Here is a 16160-nt window from a genome sequence, read left to right as displayed (position 1 = left end):
ATGCATGCTCTTAAAGCAAGTCTAAATATCTTATATGTTGCTTCTCAGATAAATGTATCTTGTTTTAAGGATTTTTAGACAATTTTAAATGGAAAACAAGACAAAACACTTGATAACAATAGGATTTTTTGCAGTGAATTTCTTTACTGAATTAAACTTAAAAGTATTTTTTTCCCTTTAATTCAGTGAATGTCATTTAGAGGTATTTTTAAAAAATGATTTTGTCCTCTTTATTGTTAGTAAGCATGTTTAATACAACCTTTTAAGTCGGGGCACAAGCTGAATAATCGGTTAAGAGCTAATGATTAATCGTTGCAATAATCGCTGAATAGTCGAATAATCGTTCTAATAATTGTTAGATTAATCTAATATCAAAATGATTGTTAATTGCAGCCCTATTTTATTTACACACCACATATGTGAAAGTTACAACCAAGATGAGTTTCTTGTCAGTTAAAAAATCGTCAATTAGCATTTATGCAATCCTAACTGAATTGTACATGCACTTCTCAATTAGACAGAAATATGCAACAGGCACCCAAAAGAACAGGGAGTTCTGCTTGAGCAGTGCCAAATGAAAAGTCTCAAATAATCTCCATTCAGAAGCAAAACGGTTGCATTAGTGAACAGATTCTTCCTTTTTATTTAACAGGGGTCTTGTAGGGCTGGGCAATATAGTGAATTAAACATTGAATATTTGATATCATTTGGCGATATTAAATTAAAGGTACACTCAATAATTTCATATAAAACACTGAATTCCTAAAGAAATTAATTGTAATTTTGAAAAATATGTATAAAATCATGTGCACTCATCTAAGATGAAGACTATATCAGTAACCTTACAAAAGCTGTTTTATTCTAAATGGAGAGGGTCTCCTCATGGGGCTGCCATGTTAGAATCACATGACCAACCAAATACTACTTGCTTAATCTCAGTAACCGCCCTGTTATTGCATACTTTCACTCATGAATTAAATTAATAATGGCTGACTGTGAATAATGAATTTCGACAATAGCAATGGTAACTGAAAACTATTGTGTTTGAATGATGCTGCATCCATACCACTAGGTGTCAGTGTACACTACCAGTCAAAAGTTTTGAAACACTTGACTGAAATGTTTCTCATGATCTTAAAAATCTTTTAATCTGAAGGCGTATGCTTAAATGTTTGAAATTAATTTTGTAGACAAAAATATAATTGTGCCACCATATTCATTTATTTCATTATAAATCTAAAATTTAATAAAAATAAAAAAAGGTTTTTGAAATTGATGACTTGGACCAAATAATAAAGAAAAGCAGCCAATAAGTGCCCAACATATATGGGAACTCCTTCAATACTGTTTAAAAATCATCCCAGGGTGATACCTCAAGAAGTTGGTTGAGAAAATGTCAAGAGTACATGTCTGCAAATTCTAGGCAAAGGGTGACTACATTGAAGATGTTAAAATATAACACAGTTTTGATTTATTTTGGATTTCGTTTAGTCACAACATAATTCCCATAGTTCCATTTATGTTATTCCATAGTTTTGATGACTTAACTATTATTCTAAAATAAAAAAAATTATAATAAAGAATGAGGTGTTTCAAAACTTTTGACCGGTAGTGTATGTCCAAAACAACAAATTCAAAAAATGACTGAGTGCACATTTAACCAACATTGCAAATATCGTGATGATAAATTGTGCTTTTAATTAGGCCATAAAATTTCCTAGGAATGCGGAAGTAGGCCCGCTTCACCCGTTCCTCTGGCCTTATTCATGAAACACGAGCAAAATTAATTTGTGCAAACTATTTGTAAAATATATCGTACATTATTATCCCATTCTAATCAACATATGAATGGATTTATTTACTGTTTGCAGACATTTGTTCTGCTTGTTTCATTAATAAGGCTCCTTGTGTAACTCGAAAGTATAAGAACGTATAGACAGAAATACTTCTTTAGTACAAAATCTTTGGTAACACTTAACAATAATGTTCCATTCGTTAACATTAGTTAATGCATTAGGTATCATTAACTAACAATGAACAATACTATATTACACCATTTATTAATCTTTGTTAATGTTAGTTAATAAAAATACAATTGTTCATTGTTAGTTCATGTTAGTTAATCATGCATTAGCTTATGTTAACAAATACAACTTTTGATTTTAAAAATGTATTACGATATGTTGAAATGAATATTAACTAAGATTAATAAATGCTGTAAAATTATTGTTCATTGTTAACTAATGTTACCATAATCATCTCTGATTTTAACTTCAGTAAAAATGCTGAGAGTTGGAAAGTTTGATTAATTTATTGCTAATCATTTTTTTAATTGGTTTGACAGTTCATTTGCATTGCCATTAAAAATACATTTCATAGAATTTTACCTGCTTTGAAGTGTTTAAATGTAGGTACAAAATGCATGTAAAAATGCTCTTTATTAGCCTATGCATTTTTGTTATATTGGTGCATATAAGTACAAATTAGTAAATATTCTTTCTTTTGTTCATTTAGTGGAAAATATGCCTTGATTATTTTTTTATTTTTTTCACATTTCCAATATATTTTACTTGCAATTTGAATTTGGAAAAATGGTTATTTGATTAAAATGATATAGTCCCTGACTGAAAATAAAATCACATGTTTTTAAGTAATTTCAGAGCAAATATATAATACATAAAATCTCGTAAAAATGATGGGGAAAAAAGATTTTTTTTAGCTATATCACCCAGACCAAGTCTCATGTATTTTACAGTCAGAAAGGCAATCTATGGAGTTTCAATCACATAAAAAAAACACAAATTTTCCCTTTAAATCTATACCTTAACAATTCAAAAGTGGCCCAATCAAGTTTAACGTTTTCACTTGCATCATCCCCAAAATACTTAGAAATTCACCAGGCTTTGCAGAGTTTAATATCCTTTCAGGAATGGTTAAAAATTGAATGGTTGATTAGAAACAAATTCCAGTCAGAAATGTCCAACTGAATGGGAAAAACAATTGAAATTTAAAAACAATCAGTGTTGTAGATAACTTGTTCATTGGCACCTTTTATTAGGAAATGTGCTAACTTAAAGACTAGGTAAAATGTAATTTGTCTGGTTAGTTTTCAACAACTATTGCAAATGTACCTTTAGACTCCAGTCGACACAATTAAATCATTGTTGCTGAGCAGGTCATGGGAATGTCACTGCAAAGATTTTGAGATAGTCCTCCAGGCTAGCTTTTTCGGTAACACTTTACAATAAGATTCCATTTGTTAACATTAGTTAATGCATTATGTATCATGAATAAACAATGAACACTATATTTGTTACAGCATTTATTCATTTTTGTTAATGTTAGTTAATATAAATACAATTGTTGATTGTTAGTTCATTTTAGTTCATAGTGCTTTAACTAATGTTAACAAATACACCTTTTGCTTTAAAAATGTATTAGTATATGTTGAAATTAACATTAACTAAGATTAACAAATGCTTCATAAGTATTGTTCATTGTTAGTTCATGTTAACTAATGTTGTTAGCCAATGTTAACAAATGAAACCTTATTGTAAAGTGTTACCACTTTTTCTTTAACTCTTTTAATTGAGTTGTTTTATATCCTCACCAGCACTGTGCCATTTCATTAAAGCATAGTAGCAATCTAAAGAATTATAATTTTATGTTTTGAAGTTAAAAGCAGCCAAATAGGGGGCCTGGGTAGCTCAGCGAGTATTGACGCTGACTACCACCCCTGGAGTCGTGAGTTCGAATCCAGGACGTGCCGAGTGTCTCCAGCCAGGTCTCCTAAGCAACCAAATTGGCCCGGTTGCTAGGGAGGGTAGAGTCACATGGGGTAACCTTCTTGTGGTCACGATTAGGGGTTCTCGCTCTCAATGGGGTGTGTGGTAATTTGTGTGAGTCTCCGCGGTATCACGCACAACAAGCCACGTGATAAGATGCGCAGACTGACTGTCTCAGAAGGATTGAGGTAAGTAACCGTGCCACCACAAGGACCTACTAAGTAGTGGGAATTGGGCATTCCAAATTGTGAGAAAAAAAATGAAAAAAGGCAGCCAAATAGCTATTACTGGCTTGTGCATCATTATGCACAACCTGTTTTAATTACTAGTTTTGAGGCTGAAGAGGAATGAAAATACAATGATGCACTATGACCATGTACTGGTACACGTCTTAGCGGACACTAAAAAGAGCTTTATATTTTCAATGAACTATAAAGTACCGTATAATGGTTTAAGAAAAGAGATCAGGATGCAAACAATCTCAGGCAAAAAAAAATGCGATTTATAAATAAAAGTAATCTTAAAACAATACAATTTAAATAATAAAATTCACACTTGATGGTCATGGTGAAACGTACAAAATAGTTGCCTGTTTTTGAAACAGCTTTGGGGTTGAGTCAGTCATGTGAAATACCTAATGTTAAAACTTTGAGAAGCACTGAAAAATATTGAGAAATATAATAAATCCCATCAGAATGCTTCTGCTTTATTTTAGCAAGATCATTCAATGAACATTCAATTATTGGAGAATGTGTATAAAACCTTGTGCAGTTTTAAAATCAAACTGACATTGCTTCTGTACTTATATTTGATTTTCAAAAATGTTTTAATGTTGTGAAAACCATATTTGAGCTGTCAAATACATTGGTTAAATGGATTTAAATCAAATACACATTCACTTTTAAGGTGAAGAGCATGATGGAGCAAAACAAGGCCCACAGGTAATACCAAGGTAACTTGGAGTGGTAATTGTAGGGTTACAGCTAAATCCTCAAGACTGATATTTGTAACGTCTGTGGTGTGACTGTAAAAAGGTTGAGTGGCACCGCTATTCATCTCCAGACTATGAATATAGGATGGTGACTGAAGCGAAGCTAACAGGCTAATAAGCATCAATAACGGGCCTGTGAGCCGGTTAACTGTACAACATTTAAATACACCCCGACTGCACACTAACTAGATATAATAATAAAGAATCCAAAGAGCCTTCATGCTGCTCAGAAGCACAATGTTTTAGCGGGACAGCGCTGTTTATAACATACAGGAGTGTTTTTAAAGCTGTCTCAAAACCTTCCTATCTAGACAGAATTTTTTAGCATCAAAGGCTCATGCAGCACTTTTTCTGAGCATAATTTGTGGGAAGCGCGCCTATAATCCCTAAAATGCTACACGCTCCTATAATAACCAAATATGCTGTCTAGATAGGCAGCTGCATAGATTTTGTGACACCTCCCAACAGAAAAAAAAACCCTATAATAGTGTGTAAAGTATGTGGATTTAAAAGTAAAAGACGAATGCCTGAATTGGGGCCATGAATTGAATGTAAACAGAGAAATAATAAAGCTCGTAATGTTATATTAATCTTGTGGCGCTGATGATCAGCTGAGAGTGTGACGTCACGGGATCCGCACCTTTATAACTAACGGGCCTCTGCACCGACACACACAAGCTCTTTAGCAAGCAAAAGACCGGGCATACTCACGCTTTATCCACCAACTCCCTGACTTTCCACATATTCAACATCCTGGCGCTTTTAGCAGCGGCTCTCCGCCTCAATATCGCGTCGTCCAGTCCACACACAAACACAGATGGACTCGGATATCTGTTACCGATAATAACAGAATCACCAGCCCCTTCCGCCTCTCCAGCGCTGATCAACACAGCAACGCAGCGGATCGGCTAGTTACTACGGTGACGCGTATCGTGCGTCAAAGAGATGCCGACGTAGGCATGACGTCATACGCAGGCATCATGGGAAATGTAGTTTTTAGCGAGACACAACCAGGCAACGCAAAGGAAATAAATGCAGAGCGTGAAGTTATATACAAACGGCTATTTAAACGGCATTCTTTTTTTTTTTTTTTCTCTCCCCTTTTCTCCCCAATTTGGAATGCCCAATTTAGGGTTGCCACTTTTGAAGTTTTAAATAAGGGACGCTTGAATGGTTGGGATCATGGCCCCTAACCACATCCTCCACAGTTTGGAGTTAATATGCGTTATTAATAAAAATTGTATATCCTTTCTTATATGCTAAAATGAGAACTTTCCTGACCCATGACTTATAAAAAAAAATACATCATTTATATGTTAAAAATATATTTATTTAAATTTTTTCGATTATTTGTCTTCTTTATCTTATTTATGTATACATTTTGGATAGTTTATACATATTTTTAATTTTTTAATAATTTTTATTTCTTTTATTTCTTTTTTTTCCTTCACCTGTACTTGTCTTTATGATTGTATTCATACATTGTTTGATCTTATTGAACATTTATATAGAAAAAACTCCACAGTTTTACCACCATTTGAGGACTTTTCAGACTGTCCCTTACCACACCCTCCACAGTATTAGCACATTTTAGCACAATGTGTGGACTTTTCAGACGGTCCCTTACCCACCATAGGCAAATTTTCCAACTTATATCAATGTTAAATTAGCGACTGGAACGTTTTCACCGTGATGCCATCTGACCAGCTTCAATACGGGACGCATCATTTTATCTTTAAATACGGGATGATCCCTTATTTTACGGGATGGGTGGCAACCCTAGCCCAATTCCCAATGTGCTCCAAGTCCTCGTTGTGGCATGGTGACTCGCCTCAATCCAGGTGGCGGAGGACGAATCTCAGTTGCCTCCGTGCATTTTATCACGTGGCTTGTTGAGCGCGTTACCACGGTGACATAGCGCATGTGGAGGCTTCATGCTATTCTCCGCAGCATCCTTGCACAACTCACCACGTGCCCCACCGAGAGCAAGAACCACATTATAGCGACCACGAGGAGGTTACCCCATGTGACTCTACCCACCAGTGGCGGATTTAGGCATGGGCAACTTGGGCAGTTGCCCAGGGTGGCATCTTGTGGGGGTACCCCCCGGTCAACAACTCATTTCTCATTTACAATCACCACCCCCACCCCCCACCCCTTGGACGTGTTGTCACTCTAAACAAGCTGATATTACAGCTTTTCCTACTTACATTACAACTTGTGGACAGTTTTGCCACTTCCTTTGGTGATCGTTGTGCTGTACTGATACTGTACTGAACACCGGGACAGGTGAATGCTCTAACATCGCGATCGCGTATATCTTCTCCCTCGTAACGAATATTATACATAACAAGCTAATTAAACATTAAAAATATTTGTCACTAGAGGGCAAATGCAACTGTTGTATCCGCAGGTCGGAGCCGGTGAAACGGGGGTGTTTTCGCCTGTCAGTCATTGACGCTCCATGAGAGTTTGGGCATACTAAGATGGCCGCTCGAACACTTCCGGTGGCAGTTTACCGTTGTGTCAGTGATCCAGTTATATATATATATAAGTGATTCAAAGTCATATTTATGACATAAAAAGTCATAATTATGAGATACAATTATAAACATTTTTACTTTTAATAATATATTTTAGGCCTGTCCAGTTATTGTATGGCTTTAGTGTTCATGTAGCTGTCAGATGAGTTCAGTATTCTCTGGAGGCCAATGTTGTTGAATGTTAAATGAATATAAAGTGTTTTTTTTTTTTTTAAACACTCAAATCAGCACCAAAAACACTGAAGAAAACAATCTAACAGCGATTACATCATAAGTAGACAGTAGACATCTGTATAATCTTACTTAGACTGTCAAATTATAAGCAATTAAGCAATTAAAACCACTCTAGCAGAGCTTTTATTATGTTATGATATTTAGTGCATTATAAATGGCTATTTTTGTATTAAGTTGTTGTAACACTTACAGTAAGGTTGTACAGTATACCTTAACATAAGTTAATGCAATAGGTAGTATGAACTAACAATGAGCAATACTTTTACAGCATTTATTAATCTTGGATTATGTTAACCTCTACATATACTGTACTACTGTTTTTAACTTTAACATTTGTGTATGTTAACAATTCATTAGTTAATTTATAATTAAATAATCATTAACTAAGATGAATAAATGCTTAAAAATATATTGTTCATTAGTGAATTAAGTATCATTAACTAATAACTATAATGTTTACAAACAGAACCTTTTTGTAAAGTGTAACCAATTAATTTGTTCTGTTTAATTATTTGACATAAATAGATGAAAAATGCCCCTGAAAATCAACTCCAGGGAGGAAATATTGCCTTTTTATATAACAAAAAGTAAATTTCTGCCACTGCTGTGAACCACAAAGCACTGTGATAAAATCAGCCTTTAGACTACCATTTTAAGTTGCAGCTGTGTCTTTTAACTTTTGGCTCATAAAAAACTGGGACAATGCTCACCAATGTCTCTTTCAAAACCTAATGGACTTTTCCAGTACATCCTTCAACAAAGCCTACAACTGCAGTCAAAAACAACATCAGTGCATTCAGAAAACACAGTGATCCCTCATAGCCTAAATATAAAATGGCAGAAAGGAACCATCCTTGCAAGTCTGCTACTCTGGCAGCACTTTGGCATCTTGATTCTATCATGCTTGTCTTTGTGACGGACAGCGGACATCAGCGGAGATTAGAGCACTGGCTTCCCGATGTCATTTCCAATTCAGGGTCCATTTCTCAAGAGTCTGCGTCATATTGCCTCCATGTGTGAATTCCACTGAAATGCTGAGATTTTAAAGATCGACTCAGATGGAGATAAAAAAGGCAACCTTTCACATAAACACACGGTATAAATAAATCATTAACTTGATGACAATCAAACAAGTAAGAAACATCGATTGTCTAGAGTGACAACAGACACAAGACGGTACTTAATGTCCTCAAAGTCTAGCACTCAAGGGAGCCAAAATACCATTGTGGGCAGATTTGAAGTCTAGATGAGGACGTCGGAACACTCACGAACCATTTGATCAGTTTAACTAAGAGGAGTGGCAGAGATTGACAGCTGAGGCTGTTTTGTGGCTGCCGATAAACTATTTAGGAGTGGTGTGGCCATAGGGAGGGGGTTAAGTGGTAAACAATGTCCACGGGATGCACTTAAACATGGTCCCAATGACTGAAAGAGTGCAGTGGCATGTCGGATTGTGGTGTGATGAGGATCATCATCCCGCCTTTCCAACTTCTAGGCTCTGGGCTTTCTGTCCTAGCACATAGTATTATACTAAGGCCACATCTAACCAATCCATTCTCATTTAAAAATCTTTTCAGTTTCCTAACGTCATTGTTTTACAATATGTGGTAACGGAGAGTGTTTTTTTTTTTTTTTTTTTTAAACAGGGAATTATGGAATTCTCTGGAATGGATTTAAACTTCAAATGTAAAATGTGTTTCATGAAGCTGAGAGCACTACATCCTTAATGGTAGCTTAACACATTTTCAAAAACACAAATATGCAAGGGTGGCAGGTGTGTGTAGAACTTTATGGAGTTATATTTGTACCACAGTATTTTTGACTGCTTGCTTGCTCAACAGGGTCACAGCGTTACAATGTGCCAGAATTTCAGCCAACCAGAGATGAAGGGGTCAATTCTGATTGGCTGGCTAGATCGCCGGTCATACTGCAAATCAGAATAGGAGGAAGAGAAGAAGGGAGTAGATTGTTTTCAAGAAAGGAAATGTGTAACACAATACAACATGTAAGAAGCTCTTTAATTGATTAGATGTTCTTATTTAACCTTTATGATTTAAATTTTTGTTGTCTGTACACTGCCAATAGGCTTTCTATTAGCTAGCTAACTATCTGGCTAGCTCTATTCGTATTTGGTTCTCTTGGTTAGGTATCAGGTTACCAAGTTACCAAGTGCTTGGCCACATTTGGTACCACTTTCATCTGAAATGATATTATGGCATATAATAATAATTCTTTCATTTTTTCTTTTTTCTTATTGCAGACTAAAACAATTGAGGTTCAATTTACTGTACATTTCATATACCCCCAAACTATGACAGGTGACATAATTTGCCACTTTTCCTTTTCTACTGTTTCTCCTCATTAAATCAGTTTTGCCATAAGGGTTGTGGTAGAATGCATAAACTTTATAAAAACAGCATACTAAACATCTCAAGATACCCCACAGCTTTGAAATGCAAACATAAACAGCTTTTCTAATTAAATATCAAGAATAGTCAAAAGAGCAGTCAAAGCTATGAGCTATGAATATCATTTTGTGCACCCAAAATATCATCTTGTGCTCTCAGAATTGTGGCACAAATATAACTCCATAGAACTTTGCATGATAGGCATTCCAGTTCTGTGCATGTAGAGACCATATAACCAAATATAATTATGCCTCTTTGTATAACTTTTTAAAAACAGGGCTAGTTGTCACACTGGGGAGTTGTAACAAAGGCTATATCTTAGTAACAATTAGATTTGGAGTCAAAAGTCCAACTGCGCAAATGTGTGTTTTCTCTTTCAGAGCTTTTGAATGTTGGTTTAAAAACATAGTTCAAAACCCTCTTAAATGAGAATCACTTTGTGAATTCTACCATCCAAAGTAAATTTTTACAATTATCATAATTTTGTTAGCTCCTTGGTAAACAAGTGAACATAATCAAGCCACATTCAGGCAAGCTTCAGCAAAGTTATGAACCAGCATATTCACAGAAAGCTTTAATGTGTTCTTAGGACAAAGGTATTTTTCATGAAAGTCAGGTCAGGCATGTTATATTTTTTAAAAGTCATATTTTTATACAAATGTATTAATTAGACAAAAAAAAAATGCTTTGATATTTTCATATGTAACCTTTTCCATTTTAGTTCGATGTTCACATGAAAGCCCATGCTACTGGTTTAGTGGCTAGTGTCTAGTTCCGTTGTGACAACTTGCCCCATATAGTGTTGTCATGTTGTCACATAAGGTCAATGTTTATTTTATGAACTGTACCTTTTTCTTGGGCAAGAACAATGAAAATATTCATAGCCTTTTTGTAGCCAAGACAGAAATGGTCTTTCAAAAATAAACCTTCTCTGAGAAATATTCACTGGAGTAAAAAGTGGGACAACTACCCCAGTCTCCCCTACACAGAAACATAGCTGACTATCAGACGTACAGCACATATTCTTATTTCACAAACTAAAATGGTCATGGTACTACCATTGTTTTTTTGACAGTACTATGGTAAACCATGTTTCTTGGACATTTACTATGGTACCAACACAATATATTTTTTAAAGTGCCTTGGAGTACCATGTAAATGCCATAGTGTATGAATATGGTTTATCATTATATACAGTAAATCAAAGAACCATGGCATTACCATCTGATACCATCATAGTACCATGGTGCCACCACAGTACTTTTTTGTAAGGGGTATTTTTCTCAGAAAAAGGGTTTTCATGCGATCTATTCAACTAATTTTGGAGGTTATCCAAAGCTATGATGAATGCAAAAACATGTCAGTAAATGTGATGGTTTCACTATATTACTTTTAGATTTCAGTGTCCTAAAAATAGCAATAGTTACATTGTGATTTGGACGCATCATATGAAAGAAAATATTGTTCTTCCACTTCAGGCCTGACTCATGCTCTCATCTTACTTTCCTAATTGCTCATCTTAACCTTTCCATCTTCTAAATGTATGGTCTAAAATTGAATAGCACATATACGGTATATTTGTAGAGGAACTAAATCCAACAAATTTCAGAAGCGTAAATATTTTCCAAGTGCCATTTGTCTCCGTATGTTCTTTTTAACAGTATGCTTTAATTTTTAACAGAAGTTATTTATTTAATTGAATTCGCCTGTCAGAAAATGAGATTTGTAAACATTTTAATAGCTTAGTTTGGACCAGATAGTTTCCTGAATTCTGCTTTAAGTGATCTGAGGGGTTAAATTCCCCAACAGAGGGCACTATGACTCCTCATTATATACAATGTACAAACTCCTAGACCTCACATTCTTGTTAGGAAGTACACCCTCATTATCCAGTCAAACATAATACAAATATGACACATGATGTTTTAAGATACTATTAATCTATTGAGCTAAATATGTTACTATTTATGTAAAACCACTGTACAAACTTTATTTGAAAACCATAGTCCTGAATGATTACCATAACATGGTAATTATATGGTACTCCACAAGTACTTTCATACCATGGCAAAAACCCTTGATAGTACAGGGATACCTTGATTTCCTTTTTTATTTTACACTACAAATTCACATAAGTGATATGGTCATTTGATGCATTAGAATCCAAAATAAAAAATTAATTGCAAAGTTGTATTTGTGTAACAGCTACTGTTTTGTAATAGAGAGAAAAAAAAATGCATGCAACCGCTCATCTTTGCAAAAGTCAAATATATGTGAGTTTTGCAAAATGTATACGCTTGGGGAAAAAGACCTTAGGTCGATTTGTGGTCAGAATAGAGGCCTAGAAAAACATTCACTTCATATAAATTATTGAGAAAAGTCCATGCAAAAACAACAATCATAAACCTGCCAATGAATGGCACAATATTAACATGGCATAGTTTTAGTTTCCACAATACAAAGGTTTGTGTGTTTGCATAATTTTTTTTTTAACAGTGCATTCACACACATGCACACAAACTGTTTCACAGTATTTATTGATTCCATATGACACACATAAACAAAGAACAATGGTAAATTATGCACTGTGTTATGTTTTTTTTTTTTTTTTTTTTTTTCCAGTCAGCTTTGTTTTGTTACAACAGAGAGTGAAAGAAAATACTGCAACATGTCCGTGACCGTGCACAGCAATTTGGACCTCATCTGCCATGGGAAACTCAGCTGAGTAAACAAACCCTGTCCATTATCGTTCATAAAACCTAAAAAATAGTCCTGGACCACCATTTTGTCTCAGCTTTAGGTCTGTAACCCCTTCAACCCAGCAGTCCGAGTTACACAAATAAAATATAAAAAATAAAAATGTTGTATTTTAAAACAATTTACTGTGACCAGCCTCTTATAGCCTAGCCCTGCCCAATAACAGTAATAAAAAAATATTGCAGATTTTTAATCATTTTGCTTGAAAACTTTACTACTGAACTTTCAAGAAATCATATTTCTATACATATTCCTAAAACAATAATAATAATAGTAATAATAAACTCATCAGATTTCTCTTTTTAAAATATTTTGTGCCAGCCCTGTTCAAAACATTACAGGGTTGAAGATTGGTGCAACAAATATGGGGTTTTCAATGGCTGATTCTTAAAAATATGAACCCAATCCTAAATATCTCATTAAAGCATTGCAAAGTACTAATAGTTATTTATGTTTACTAACCCTAAGCTTTATTTACTTAGATTAGATTTAATTTACTTATAATGTGAATAGATAACTGAATAGTGGTAGTATCATGCGTTATCATTTAAACAAATAAATAAATAAATCATCAGATTTCTCTTTTTAAAATGGTTTGTGTCAGCCCTGTTCAAAATGTTGCAGGGTTGAAGATTGGTGAAAAGTCTCATAACAGTCTTAACTTGCAAATATCTTTGCACCACATTGCATTATTCAATATTTTTGCTCTGTGCCAAAACCAATATTGTTTCTGTAAAAAATTCTCTCTAAGATTTTTCCCATAACAAAGTTAATATTGACGAGGCCAATTTAAGTGTGACCACTTATTATAGTTTCCATCATAATATATTCCGTATAATATACTGCATATTAAATAACATTGATATAGTTGTTTTGTACACATTAAACAGAGTCAGATCTATTCAATAATGTGACCTAAGTTTAGTATTCAGTAATTCATATCAGTAATAAGTATACCCACAGCACACAAATTACAGTTTCCTAAGAATGATCCAGAATCTTGAGCAAAGGCTAAAGTTTCTAGATCAGCCATGCCTTTTAATACCGATCAGTAAAATTAGAAGTAAACATGGTTCTAGTTCATAGCTTCTGTTCTCGGATACATTGTGAAATCATGGCCTATAGCGCTTCAGGGCAGACTGCCCACTGGATCACCCTGGCAGCCCCTGCATGTCATCATGCCAGATTTTAGTTACAGAACCGCCAAGCTGGAAACAATTGCCACTGTTATGGACTGTTTACGCTGAATTACAATTGCTGTAATGTTCTTTATCCTACTCAGATCAATTGTCTGAACAGCTGCCCGCAGTTTAGGCTGTCACATTAAAAATTTGCCTGTGTTTTTTTAGCGGTTGGACCTCTTTTTCTTCTCAGTTTTCGGTGACACTACTTATTTCCCAGGTGGACTGATAAATACAGACAAAGACACAATAAGAAAGAAAGATATGACTGTAGTAAGTGGCATCTGGATATACAAGTTACCTTTTCACTTTACCGCTCAGGGTTTAGATTCAAGTGGGAGGCTCTTTCTTTATTAACTGTGGCAGCATTTACTGAGATGTAAACTGTTTTATTTCAGGCACAACCAAAAAGAGGGAATGCATTCCAGGACTGTTTCCAAAATAAACTGGCTAGTAATGCAAAAATGAGCCCTTTTTTGAGTTGCATTGCTAATCTGGGGTGTATTGGGCACTGGAACACTTTAGAATGTACTAATTTGGATTACTCCTTTTTTCTAGCTTTTAAAGACATGTAAATGTGTGTTTGAGTGTTTATGGAGGTTTGTGAAGAGAGAAACGTGCTTTGTCACTCACTGAACATTATACGACTACACACCTTACCAGAGTTAGATTCTCTCTCTTTAACCTCCTACTTCAAGCCACTGTTTAAGATAATAAGCTTTCGTTTTGTTGTTGTCTCTCCAGAATCGTCTATTGCAAAGATAAGAAGAAATTCTTAGTGAACAGGAGAAAGATAGATCTTTAAAATATCACAAACAAAATTAAAGTGTGCTACTGGAGTCCTGCTTTGGCCTGTCTGTCTAAAGAAAAAGTGGTGCCCACAAGCATCTGTTGTTTTATGGTCAGATTGAATTAACAATTTAGTTGAGTGAAAAAAAGAAACATCTGGTGTCATTAAGAGTTAATGTGAAGAAGGTTAATGGAAGGTAAGCAGGCGTCTTTCAAAAAGAGAGGCATGCTGAGCATCCCGATATGCAACTTCATTTATTTCAGTAACTTGACATATTTCTCCATCTTTAGTTATCAGACCTTTTGTTTTCCATCAGGACTTGACTGGATTGTGAAAGAGAGTGTTACATGCCAGTATGCAGCCAGGTATTTGGAGGAGCAGAGTGATCACAATGTGAATTCGGCAACTCCAGGTTTAAAGTTCTGCTGCTGAAATCAGTCTGCGTTTACTGAAATTTTAATCACTGCCCCCAGTGGCCGAAAATGGAAGTGCTGTTGAATGTATGAGCACATGTAAGGTGAAATGTCCACAGACTTGCACCAAAAGTGAGTTGTAGTTTTAGTTGTAAATGATGTAATACAGCAAACAGGAATGCATATTTTATTAAAGCTGAAGTATGTAACTTTCTCAGTGTTAAAATACTTTCTTCTGTCCCAGCTTAATATTCAAAGACAACCATAAGTAAGCCATTCATAGGTTAAATTTCTCGAAAACTGCAAAGACTGTGTCTCAGTATGTTTTGAGCACTTAGACTTACCCCAACAATATTACTCAACTAATGGTGTGAGTTGGAGGCGGGACTATCTGATTGTTTGAACAATGGCAGGCGAGGGGCCTTTTCAGAAAGCGGTTTTGAAAACATTGTTTATTTTTGCAGTTCCGTTTGGTGTCACTAGTGTCGTAGAAATTACATCAGCTTTAACTCTAACCCTCAACCAAAGCCCAACCTTAAACCTAACCGTCCGTGGAGTAGAAATTTTATTTTAGAGTCAGACTCACCATTGTTTATGTGAACACAATTACTTCCTGGTTCCAGAACCTGGATCCCTGAGGCTGAACGCGTAATGTGCTATCAAGAAATGTATTCACTTTTGAATTGATGAAAAAAAAGGACGGTGCCTTGTCAGTATTTTCAGCTAAATGGTGTTGATTTCAGGGTATGTGAACTATTGGAAGAAACATGTCGATTTCATGTTGGGAGGAGAGGGGTTTAAAAATATGAGTTGTTTGTAACATCAACCAAAAAGTCAAGTCATTATTACATTTAGATGAAAGATTAAGAAGAAAAAAAAATGTCTTTACTTGGAATAACGCACACCAACGAATCACAGTAAGACTAGGAATGTGTACTACTAAAGTAAATAGGGTCCATTTTGACTTCATTTTTACTTTAAACATAGGTATGGACTACTTTTAACTGTCAAGTTCACCGTCAAGTACTTTTAATAGGCCAAACAAATTTGTGGCATGA

General features: G+C 35.0%; 1 protein-coding gene across 2 annotated transcripts in view; it reads right to left on the bottom strand.

The window, feature by feature from the left end:
• Positions 1 to 5678, bottom strand: part of clint1b (clathrin interactor 1b) — a 52599-nt gene extending 46921 nt beyond the window's left edge. For both annotated transcript variants that reach the window (XM_051677463.1, XM_051677464.1), the window contains exon 1: positions 5488 to 5678. In XM_051677463.1, coding sequence (XP_051533423.1) covers positions 5488 to 5528 — 41 coding nt within the window. In that variant the 5' untranslated portion in view covers positions 5529 to 5678. The remainder of the gene's footprint in view (positions 1 to 5487) is intronic.
• Between the last annotated feature and the right edge of the window lie 10482 nt (positions 5679 to 16160).

This window comes from Myxocyprinus asiaticus, chromosome 38 (genome assembly GCF_019703515.2).
Source record: "Myxocyprinus asiaticus isolate MX2 ecotype Aquarium Trade chromosome 38, UBuf_Myxa_2, whole genome shotgun sequence".
Lineage (NCBI taxonomy): Eukaryota > Metazoa > Chordata > Actinopteri > Cypriniformes > Catostomidae > Myxocyprinus > Myxocyprinus asiaticus.
Note: the sequence above shows the minus strand (reverse complement) of the source record. Positions and strands in the feature narration are given on the sequence as shown.